Source organism: Sporothrix brasiliensis (assembly GCF_000820605.1).
Source record: "Sporothrix brasiliensis 5110 chromosome Unknown Cont21, whole genome shotgun sequence".
Taxonomy (NCBI): Eukaryota; Fungi; Ascomycota; class Sordariomycetes; order Ophiostomatales; family Ophiostomataceae; genus Sporothrix; species Sporothrix brasiliensis.
The window spans coordinates 1,746,863-1,757,974 of NW_024467140.1; the positions used below are offsets into that span (position 1 = coordinate 1,746,863).

Below are 11,112 nucleotides of genomic sequence, written 5' to 3' on the forward strand. Positions count from 1 at the left end.
CATCACCATTTCTTGCCTCCAATTTCGGTTTTAGGCACACTCGTCAGCCGTGCTACGATTACAAGCTCAAAACTACTCAACATCAAGCAAAAGTTGCCAACTACACTGAAAATCATGGCCGTCACGGAGCTTTTCGAACTGGTCTCGTTTGCCAACTTCGTGTGGAAATGCGTGAGTGATCCCATTTTGTTCCAATTTTATGACCTCCCATTTGTATTTTGAGACATTCATTTTGAGCTTCTAACACGTCTCCGCCCATCTCAAGCACCGCTGTTGCAAAACTTGCAACCTCGCAGCCACCAATTCCTCTTGTCCCGAGTGCAGCCATGTTTGTTGCAACCAGTGCGAGAAAGAGAAGGTGGCTTAACATGGTACAGCAGCATGTATCGTGACAGAATGTGTGGATCTGGGAAATATTGGGGCGAAATGAGGAGGTTGAGGTCGTCTCATTTTTGTGCTTTTTTATGGTGTTTTAAGTACTATAGTTTACATAGATGTCAGTGAAATTCATGCATTTAACACAGCCTCCCTGTGTCTATTTGTGCGCTTTTTTATATTGATATTTACCTCAAGAAGCAAATAATATTTTGAAATAAAATTCAACAAGCCAGTATTTATGTGGAAATGTTTAACATTACATGTGTTAATAAAACTGTCTTTTAAATACCGATTACAGTTCCAAGCATAATTCAGTTCTCCAAAATAGCACAAAATAGACACCGTACTCATTTGGCTCGCATTTATGTCGATGTCTGAGTTGTGATGAGATGTCGTCGTATGAAACTCACGTGATAGCCATGACCTCGTAGGTGTGGAGATGACGGCCCCGCTGTTGGGTACCTACTTCGCTGAAGCTACCCCTCTAAAAGCCCCGCTGGAACGTCACCAAAAAGGCCGCTCCGAGCTCCGGCATATGCACTGCGCGGAAGCGATACGAGGGTCCCAGTCAGCGAGGACGGCTCCAGTTGCTGCGATCGACAGAAACGTCACTTACAGCTCTCGCTAACGTCACGGTCCACAACAGTGGCACAACAGCGGCACAGCAGCACAGCAGCACCTGAGCTCGCGTTCTTATGTCCTGGCCGGCCCATTGACTCCTCAGACTCCTTCTTCATCAGCCTTGCTACCGCGCTCGTCGTTTCTTTCCAGGTTGTCTTGAAGCTTTCTCTTTCCTTTCCATGACCTGTCGCCTCTCACCGGCTCCGTTCGCCTCTTTTCTCCTCCTCTTCCGTCATGTCGGCACCGCGCCTCTTCATCATTCGCCATGGCGAGACCGAGTGGTCCCTCAACGGCCGCCATACAGGAACCAGCGATATTCCCTTGACGGCGAATGGTGAGAAGCGGATTCGCGCGACCGGCCATGCCATGGTCGGCCGCGATCGTCTGATTGTTCCCAAGACCCTGGCACACATGTAGGCTCATTTCCCCCCTTTGGCTGCGCTCTCATCTCTCCCCTCCCCCTTCGTCCTGCCTGCATTGCCCACTAACCACTTCCTTGCGGCCAGCTACGTCTCGCCCCGCAAGCGCGCACAGCGCACGTTTGAGCTCCTCAACTTGGGTCTGAACGAACCCCTGCCATGGCAGCAGCACGGCGACATCGACGAGGCGGACAGCAGCCGGGCGTGCAACGCGCGCGTGGAGGTGACGGAGGCGGTGCGCGAGTGGGACTATGGCGAGTACGAAGGCATCACGTCCAAGGAGATCCGGGCGCAGCGGGCGGCGCAGGGCATCGAGGGCCGGTGGGACATTTGGAAGGACGGATGCCCCGGTGGCGAGTCGCCGGACGACATTACGGCGCGGCTGGACCGGCTGATTGCCGAGATTCGGGAAAAGTACCATGTGCCTGCCCTCGACGCTAAGAACTCAAAGGACCTAAAGGACCCAAAAGACCCAACGATCGACAAGAAAGAGGCTTCCGCACCAAAAGGTGACGTCCTGATTGTGGCCCACGGACACATTCTGCGGGCGCTGGCCCTGCGATGGGCGGGCGCCGCACTACAAGATGGGCCGACGTTCCTGCTCGAGGCCGGCGGCGTTGGCACGTTGAGGTGAGTGTGGTTTCTGGGCGTGCTCCAGGAGACGTGCTTGGAGGACTCTTACTGAAAATGTGACCATTGCAGCTACGAGCACAACAGCATCGACGAGCCTGCGATTCTCCTTGGCGGCGCTTTCACGGTCGGCGATGACGAGCTGGAAAAGGCCTAGGGTGCCTTTTCAACGAACACAATGGAGAGCAGGATAGACGTCTGAAAATAGACAGAGTGGGAAGATGGCCATGAACACTGCTCGTCACCGGACACTACACGGAACATTGCACGATGGGGCGCTGTGGCCGAGCCTTGACGACCAGCTTATACAAGACTATAGAATGCACTCCTCGCGAGACTCAAACGCTTCGGACATACATACTAGATCCTGACCTGAGATGCTCGGTCGCTAACAAAGGGGACAGACCTTCAGGAAGGATGCATCTACTATTCCTGAGCTTATCTGATAGAGTGGACTACGTTGCGTCTCTGCTCCAGGCTGGCCTATATTCTTGCTGTTGGCACGACTTCGGGGGGACGAAGGTCGTCGCCGCATTGGTCCCACAGAGCGTATTGCTGTTACACAGCCTTACTCAGAAAGCGCACACATATGTTGGGACAGCAACGAGCTCAATATGTTCTATTGTGAGCCGATATCAAAGAGGGACCGTAGCCGAAGGCTGGTTTGCCGCTGCGTCTGTGTGGGCACGTCCTCGTTTGCGTCTTTGCGTACAAAATTAGACTCGACGTTCGTTTGCGCTTGACGTGGCTGCCGGCCAGGACTTTGTCGGTATTGGTGCCACGTCAACTTCGGCCAGCGTGCATCGTTTGTATGTTGCACAAGAGCACACACCATCAACAGCCCATTCGTCGAGACAGTCTCGCCAAGATCTGGTTCCGGTTTTTCTCGTGAGGTCTTCGTGGACGCTGTTGAAGTCGTTGAAACGGTTGGCAGCGGCACAAACGGCAGCTCGACGCCCCTGTTGGCGCCTAGCATGTCTGCGGATGCTTTTGTTTTGCTTGGCTCCGAATTCTTTGTACGACGCTCGCGTCCAACGAAACCTCGCATCCTCACATCCTTGAATCTTTCCCCTTTTGTCTTGCCTTTCTTTATTCTATTTTTGTTTCTCACCACTGGCCTCCACCGTCCTCCACTTTCTTTATGCGACGTCGTAAGGACGGCGAACGGAGCTGCGAGCCAGCCATGGTTTGAAGGATGCGATGTAGCATGCAACTTTGCAGCCTGACACTTCATTTGCAGCGCCTTTTTCTCCTTTCACTCGTTAATACCTCGTCGTTGCAACCGCTGGCCCCCAAATGTCCACCCCCGCCCAGTGCAGTGCCCTGTCCACTCTGACAGCGGGAGGCGGAGCATTACACGCCTCCTCAATAGTTTTATTCTTTTGACTGCTCGAGTGGGTGTCACCCCCATAAAAACGGCCCATCATGCCAATGGGCCAGGGACACGAGCCACCAGGCAAACCGAGCGCTGCAGTCATGTGCCCGCGTGTATTTTATGGGACGAGAAAGAAGAACGAGGTCGAGTCTCTTCAGTGGTACGGGGGCGCCTCTATGGAGTTATTACTCTGTGCTCTGTCGTACTCTGTCTAGCCGGGGGACAATCGTGGGATGGCGCTTGTATCGATGTAATCATTGGCAGGCTCCGTACAACGGGGACATGTTTTGAAGTATGTATCTCAATGTGTTTGCGCCTTCATTGGCTTCAACAGGGTCTTGTACGTATTGGCTTGGTCGCGTATTTTGGCTTCGTTGGGAGCTGTCACAGCAATACACCGACAACTCCCTTGAGAGAGCTACACTAGTCCTGCGCCTAGCTCCGTCGTTCAGTAGATCATCCGCCCGTAGCGCGCAGCCTTTGTCAGTCTCTCCTCATTTCTGGTCGACACCCCTGACTGGCCGGTCATCGAAAGAAGAAAGCAAACAACAGGGTCGTAGAAAGTACGTCGTATTTCCTGGGACATAATGGAGAGAAATTAGAACCAAATCAAGCGAGAGCGGCTACACCAGAACAAGCAAACGACAATCACAAAGAGAGGCATTTCTGCTACTGTTCTCCGTACCCTTCATAAAACAGTGACACTTCGTACACTTTGGCTTAGTTACCTGCTTTCCTTTCAAGGTATTCTTCCCCTGTTGGACAATCCGAAAAGGAAAACAGTAATGTCCACTGAAGAATCGGCGACGAAATAAGGGATGGGCAGAAGAAGGTATTGTGAAATGGAAGCAGAAACGGAGCGACATGACCAGAAATATCGGTGTGCATACAAAGTACTCTGTACCTCTGCTGCAGACCGCTCTCCCTTTATTCTTTTCTTTGTTTGTTTCACCAAAAATATGTCGAGGAAGAGGTACTGTTACATTGCCCTTTTGCATCCCAGGTCATTTTTTAGTCTCTGTGCTTTACAGTTTCGGTCCCGTGCCGGGCCGCATCCCAGAGTCTCAATCGAGGACGGGATATTTTAGCCCCTCTTAGCCTCTCGGTTGCAAATCTACAGAGCAGCGAGGGCAGGTCGTGGCAGCATGCTGTTGGCTGCGCTGGGCCCTCGTTCGTTTCCGTCCATTTTCTCGTCGTTCTTGTCTTTCTCCGAGGTAAGCAGAGCTGCTCGACTGCCAATGGCCATGGCTCTTTGTCGCTCTTTCTTTTCCATTTTCGATTACAGCCGCGGTTACGACGAAAAAGAAAACAAGCCTGACAGCTGAATCACTTTACTGAATGCGGTTACAACTGTCCGAGGAAAAAGAAAGGAGGCGGAAAGAAAAAAGAAAGAAGAAAGCAAAAGAAAAGGGAAATCCGTCGAAACTCTCAATTACTGGCTGTTTAATGCCTGGGATTCCCTCACCACCCCTGTCCTTCAGCTCTCTTCCGCAAAGCGTGTCTCGGGGTACATGCCCGCTTGTTGGCGCCGTATTCCGTACTTTGCTTGATACTGTAGACTGCACGCAGGCAGGCAGCTCACATGCAGGTAGCATGCAGAAAGCGTAGATGACAAGTCAAGTGCAGCCCATACGGCGTAAAGAGGGGCTTGCCTCGCCCTGCATGGCAAAACGGCAAAAAATGAAAAGTATGTCATAGCCAGGCGAATAGGGATGCAAAGGACCACTGACGGGGAGCTGCGTCCGAGGCCGTGTGGCAGACTCCAAGGAAGTACGTCGTACTCTGCAAGGAATTCGAAGAAAAACAAACAGTACGGAGTTGGTATGGCGTCCACAGAATATGACAGCTCCCAACGGGGGTCCATTTCGCTCATCAAGACTGCTGGCCGCTCCACTCTGGATAGCCTCATTTTCTGTATCCTTGTCGTGTCCACTCCAGGCCGTGGGGGACCGACAATTACTACCGAGTACGTCGTACAAGGTGCACTTGATGCCTCGTACAGAAAAGGAAAGAAAACAAAGGGCATGGTAGGGGATTATTTCACGGCGCAATGTAGGACTTTCTCCATGCGGATGTTTTGTGTTCTTTCGATATCCCATTGAAATGTTCTGCCAAACAAAGGAGACGAAGCGACTGTTTGCCACTCCGCAGCTTCTCCGTGCCGCTAAATCAGAAAAGGAAGCAAGAGCAGCTCAACGTGCAGCACAATTCATGCAGGCAAGTATGCAGGTCTAGGTCTGCAGGTCTGCAGGCCTGCAGGTCTGTACGCGAGCCTGCACGCGGGTCTGTGTGGGAGGGGGGCCTAAAAACCCTGCAAGGATTGTGATGGAAGACGACCGGAGGGAGTGACACGTATGTGATGAATATGCAGAGGAGCACATGGGGACGAATGAGGACGCTCGAGGGCGCCAAACGATGTGGCCGGTTGGCGGTCAGCGATGTCGAGATGCCCGGGAGGCGCGCCATGCAGCCTGCATGCACGATGCCTGTAGAATAACGGGCAAACACAAGACCGAGGAATATGAACCAACATTTGCGTTTGCGATGCAATCCAATGGCTGCTGGAGAAGGACCATGACAAGGCAAACATAAACATGATGGCCTGGTGCGACATGACCTGCAGCTGGCCAGCGTGTTTTTCATTTGTTTGACCAAGTTGAAAAACTTGACGAGTCGCAAGATGACCGCCTGCAGGCCGGTAAAGCTGGCAAAAGTCAATACGACATCGTCTGCAATGTAGGTTGTTTTCATACACTCCGACGTACACATGCAGAGCCACTTGGCCCAGGCAGCAATTCAGGAGAAATGCAAACGGCGATACGCGCTGGAGTGTCGCTGACGGCCGACTTGCATCAAACGGCCTGGTCACTGCCAGGCCTCGCGATGTGCCTTCCCGGGTATTTCTACGACCATAGTTAGCAGTCTCGTAATGAACAGCCATAAGATCGACAATATCTGGTGGCGCGGCCAGGCCATGTCAATAACCCCCCCCCCCCCCCGACACGACGCCTTGGTCGACTATGATAGCGCCAGCCAACACATATGACAAACGACTGCCACGCTACATTGCAGCCAAATCAACGAACAACGTAATTACGGGTAACTACGACGTACACAAAGTCTGCTTGCGCTCCACAGGCGCTTTGGGTTTTAGAAGCGGGCCGGCGCAGTAGGTCGTTCGCATCTTAGCTCCGTTTGTGTAAGTCGTCGGCCGGGCTTAGTTGCCTTGTGCTTACCAGGACATCATGAGCGCGAGATGCTGTAACGCTGAAACAGACTTCATCACACGGTCTTCTCCGATCATGCCATGGAGTTTTGTATTAATAGCTCGTAATATTGCAACCCCAATCCGGCAAGAGTTGAGTGCCGAAAGTATCAAGACAGCGCAACACTAAACAAGACCAGCGCACACTCCAATCAAGTCACCACAGCCCGGTCAAACATCTCCTGTAGCCGCCATTGAAAGCGCGTTCCCAACTGAATGTTGCCGTCTTGGCCTAGTTGCCACAGGAAGGGCAGTTGCCGCTCATCCATTCAGTCTCGTATCTGTCGCGCACTGAGGTGCAGTTCGAATTGCCGCAGTTTTCAAAGTCGTCCTTGTACACGATCTTGTCGCCGCAGTCGTACTTTACCTGGGTCCAGTGCTGGGTGCACATCTTGTGGGTAATTGTATTCGTTTTTTTGGATTTAGGTGTTTTCTTTGGTTCTCTGTACCTGTCAGCGTTGTCTCTGAACGAAGGTTGATTGGTGACTGGATTCTGTAGAAAATGGAGGCAGAGTAAGGGAGAGCAATAGCACGAATTTATACCCCGTATAAACTTTACCAAAAACCATTCGGATGTTTTCTGAGCATCATAACAGTGATAAAGTATGTTTGCACTGGTCTTATGGAAGAAATGTCCGATGGCTGTTTACGTGTATCACACCCTCGTCACCCATCATGATCTGAATAACAGAACGCGTTAGCCCGACACGTAACTTGCCACTAAATGGGGCATAGCAACTGTCATATATCATCTCATAGTTTGACGTGTTCTCTGCGCTTGTTTTCTCCTCGCGTCCCTCCTGTATCCTCCAAGGCTCTGTCGTTTGGTCACACTCCAATCGAAATGTTACCGGAGAGCAGTAGTGTGCCCAACGAAAATGCCGCCCAAGCTGACCTCGTGGCTAGAGCCATACACTCAGCCCACAAAGGATTGCCTTTGAATGACTGGGCCACTTTGGTCCTCACCGCTTGTTGACGATGATGGAATAAATGCGGCAGCTGGCATCGTCGGCAAAACGCTCGCAGCGATTTGCACGGTTGCAACCCCTATGCGAAGCAATCATAGACGGACAGAAGTCTCCATAGATGGCACATGAGCAAGACAGGTTGAAAGCTACTTTGCCAGCTGCCGGCGTGAGCCAGTGCATATTGGCAAAAGGCACTCCGCCACGGACTGATACTTGCTCATATGTGTGATAGTACACGCGTCTGAAGGTCCTGCCTTCTTGACCAATCATTCTGCTGCTCTCCAGGTTGTGTCTGTTGGGCGAGACATTAAAGAGGGACAGCCAGACGGCGTGGAAGAGGCGTAAACACAAAAAGATAAACGAGAGGACTTGCACACCCCCCCCCAATGCCTGCCCAACGTCGCCCGAAGCAGGCAATAATCGACGACCAGCGCGTCACGTGAGTGAAAGTTGATGCACCCCACTTCCCGTGATTTGGCGCCCCGTCGAGACGGCCGGCGGTCGAGCGGGCGGCTTTCCCCTTTTCGCGCTCGTTTGGTGGCCCCAGGGCGGTCGAGGGTGGTTCCCTGGGGCCTTTAGTGCCCTTCTAGCGCTATCCTGCTTCTGTGGTATTGGCAGGCTCTTGGAGGTTTGGGGGATGATCCCTGGCGGACCCCCCCGGCCGCCTGTAGCGCGTGGTCTTTTAGCGTCTTTTGAGCCCTGTCCGTTGCACTCCCAGACTCCTTATTGACTCCCAGACTCCCCTTCCTGGTGAACTCCTTCACGCTCTTCCAGGCGGCTAAACGTATCTTACCGCACGGGCACACCCTCCCTCCCTTCCACCCCCTAAAATTACACCGTCATCTGGAACACATTTAGCGCCCTTTTTGTCCGCCTCGACGTCTTGGCCTGGCAATTCTTACTCAGGACAAGCAATCCTACGAAAGACTCTTCGAAACCTTTCACAAGAAAAAGCGAACCACATTTCCTTGTCGAATCCTGAACCATGTCTCCTTGAACCTGGGAAATTTGATCTCTGCTTGCCCTTTCTCTTTTCGTCTCTTGCTTCCGTGGCCTCCACACTTTCCGCCTTCACCGCCCGCCATGTTTTGTTCACCTTTTATTCTCTGCTCTGTTTTTGAATCGAACCACCTTCTCACTGCTCCTCGCAAAATCGAAATTGGTTTGTGGAGAGGTGGCCTCGTATCCTGTTGTCTCATGCAAACCCAGTAGTCCCCCCTCCTGGTATGGGGACCTTACTGTGTACGGAGTACACGTACTGCCTCGCCCTCGCTTCCTCGTTTCGTCACTCGCCCAATTCCACAGTTATTCAATCCCGCCATCCTGGCAGTCTGACGTTCTGACACCCTTCCCGCCCTTGCCTTCGCCACGCCGTTTTCGGGCGCTGTGCGCGTCGTAGTCATCGTCGTAGGTGCATCTCACCAAAGTAACCAAAACCCATTCCGTCGCTTTGGCCTATGCCGCGTCCATCCGCTGGCTCATTCTTCCCCAGGCAGCATCGGCCGCATCCTTGCCCAAGTCACGCCCGTCGCTGCACAGTAAAGTCACCTGCTGGTTTTCTGTCCCCTAAACACACCACTCACATTGGGCGGTTTCGTTCCCGTCATCCATCGTTCCCACCCTCCATGCGCCGACGAAACCCTCACTTCCCGCCTTTTATTTGTTTAGCTTTCTTTGGCAGGGCTCTCATGGCCTTCTTATTCGTTAGAGTTCCAGCATCCACCACATTCAGAGCGGCTCCATGGCACACCTCGCCTTTCTGCAGTGGCCCCTCTTTCGCCTTTTGATTTTCTCTTCTGCATTTTTCTCTCGCCTCCTTGTTTTGCCATTGGCGTTTCTGCAAGAGCCAGCCGTTGCTGCAAGCGGTGTGATGAGCGGTCACACACATCTTTCCAACACTCGAGAGGAGGGTCGGCAATGTGAGACGGGGATGTCGCGGGCCGTCGTAAACTGGCCTGTTTGTGTCTGCTTGGTATTTGCCTCCGAGTCTGGGCCAACGATGGAAAATACGTAAAAGAAAGGATAAAGCGCGGTAGCGAGGATTTCGTTGCGGTCATCCTGACGAGCACGACGGCAACTGCTGGGCGCTTCACAACCTCTCGTCTCCATGGATTCTTTTGCTCCTCTTGCTTCTTTTCCCTTCTTCTCTCCCACCTTTCGGATCAGGTGCCGCACTGCACTGCAGACAGTCAGTTGTTTGTTCTCCCGCTTGTCCTTTCAGGGACAAACCCCTGGTCACTCTTGTTGTTCGCCATGCTCACCTCCTGGACTCTGGCCCGCTCTTCAGCTTGCCATGGGCACTCATGTGATCAAAAATGGCCCCGCTTGCAGGATACCCTAAAATACCCACCCTGACGGGACGGACCTTTTTTCTCCTTTTTTTTGTTTTCTGTTCTTGGTGTCACTCCCTGGGCCTCTTCGGTGCCCGGTACGGAAAGGATCGAAAAGGAATTCGAAAGCGATTGAAAACAAAAAGAAGATGACGGCACGAGCAAACATCGCTAACAGAAACCCGCCCGCATCGTGACCAGAACTGCGAAACTGGGGGAAAGTTCCCCTGCACGACCAACTTGACCAAATTTCTGCTGTTTTGTGCCAAAATGCATCTCGGAAGTCTTAAGAAATTTGTACTGGATGGGCGAGTCTATTTCTTTTTTTTGTTTTTCTCTTCGGTTGGCTGCATGCCCTTGTCGAGTTGGATTGGGCGTGCATACCTTTTTCTGCGTCACGTACGACGGCTCGCGCTTGGCCAGTCCTCTACTGGCCTTTGACAATTCTTCTCGCCCGACCGCCTACATGAAGGGTGCAATAATGCAAGGATACATCCCATATCACATTTTCCTTTGCTGTAGTCCTTCAGTCCTTTTTGTCTATGTTGTCGGACGCCCCCTTCGTGCCGCTTCTTGGTCCAAACTTTGCCTCTGATTTGTCGCCCTGGTATTTTTCTTTCTGGCCGCAGAAACAGAAATAGACGGCGGAGACCGCGTCCTTGGATGGAACACATAGCTGCGAAACGAAGGATGCCCGCATATGCAGACAACCTCATTGGGAACGCAGTAGGCGACCACACACATGTTGCATGCCATCATGGTTGAGCAGAGATATGTACTTTTGTGGACCTCACTATCTTCAGTCGGCATATCTCCCATCTCCCAAGTCGTAGTGACGAGCTAGGTGGACAGAAGGGTGGATGGCTATTCTGTATCGGCTCGTCTGGGTAGCGCCTTACCGGCAACGGGAGTCTGGCCGCAAATACGCCGCTGCTCCATACCATAGGGGTGACGGAGCAAAGACATATTCGCACGGTTCAATGTTGCCAGTGTGGGGGAAACGGGGTGTGTAATATGTCTCCTGCTCGCGCAGTTGCTTTCTGGGGGATGCTTGTTGTGTTGCTGCAGAGGCCTTGTCAGAAGCGTTGGCAGGTGGCACGGCATGATGTGGAACCTCGCAGTTCCG

General features: G+C 52.5%; 2 protein-coding genes across 2 annotated transcripts; both read left to right on the forward strand.

Annotated features, from left to right (window-relative positions):
* Window positions 1-114: 114 nt before the first annotated feature.
* On the forward strand, window positions 115-1,061 carry SPBR_08942 (uncharacterized protein; the record flags this gene model as incomplete). Its single annotated transcript, XM_040767068.1, has 2 exons — window positions 115-171; window positions 870-1,061. The coding sequence occupies 2 exons, from the start codon at window positions 115-117 to the stop codon at window positions 1,059-1,061; spliced, it is 249 nt and encodes an 82-aa protein (XP_040615542.1).
* A 172-nt stretch (window positions 1,062-1,233) lies between these two features.
* Window positions 1,234-2,205, forward strand: SPBR_05171 (phosphoglycerate mutase; the record flags this gene model as incomplete). The annotated part of the gene is made up of 3 exons (XM_040763448.1): window positions 1,234-1,412; window positions 1,506-2,048; window positions 2,121-2,205. The coding sequence occupies 3 exons, from the start codon at window positions 1,234-1,236 to the stop codon at window positions 2,203-2,205; spliced, it is 807 nt and encodes a 268-aa protein (XP_040615543.1).
* Between the last annotated feature and the right edge of the window lie 8,907 nt (window positions 2,206-11,112).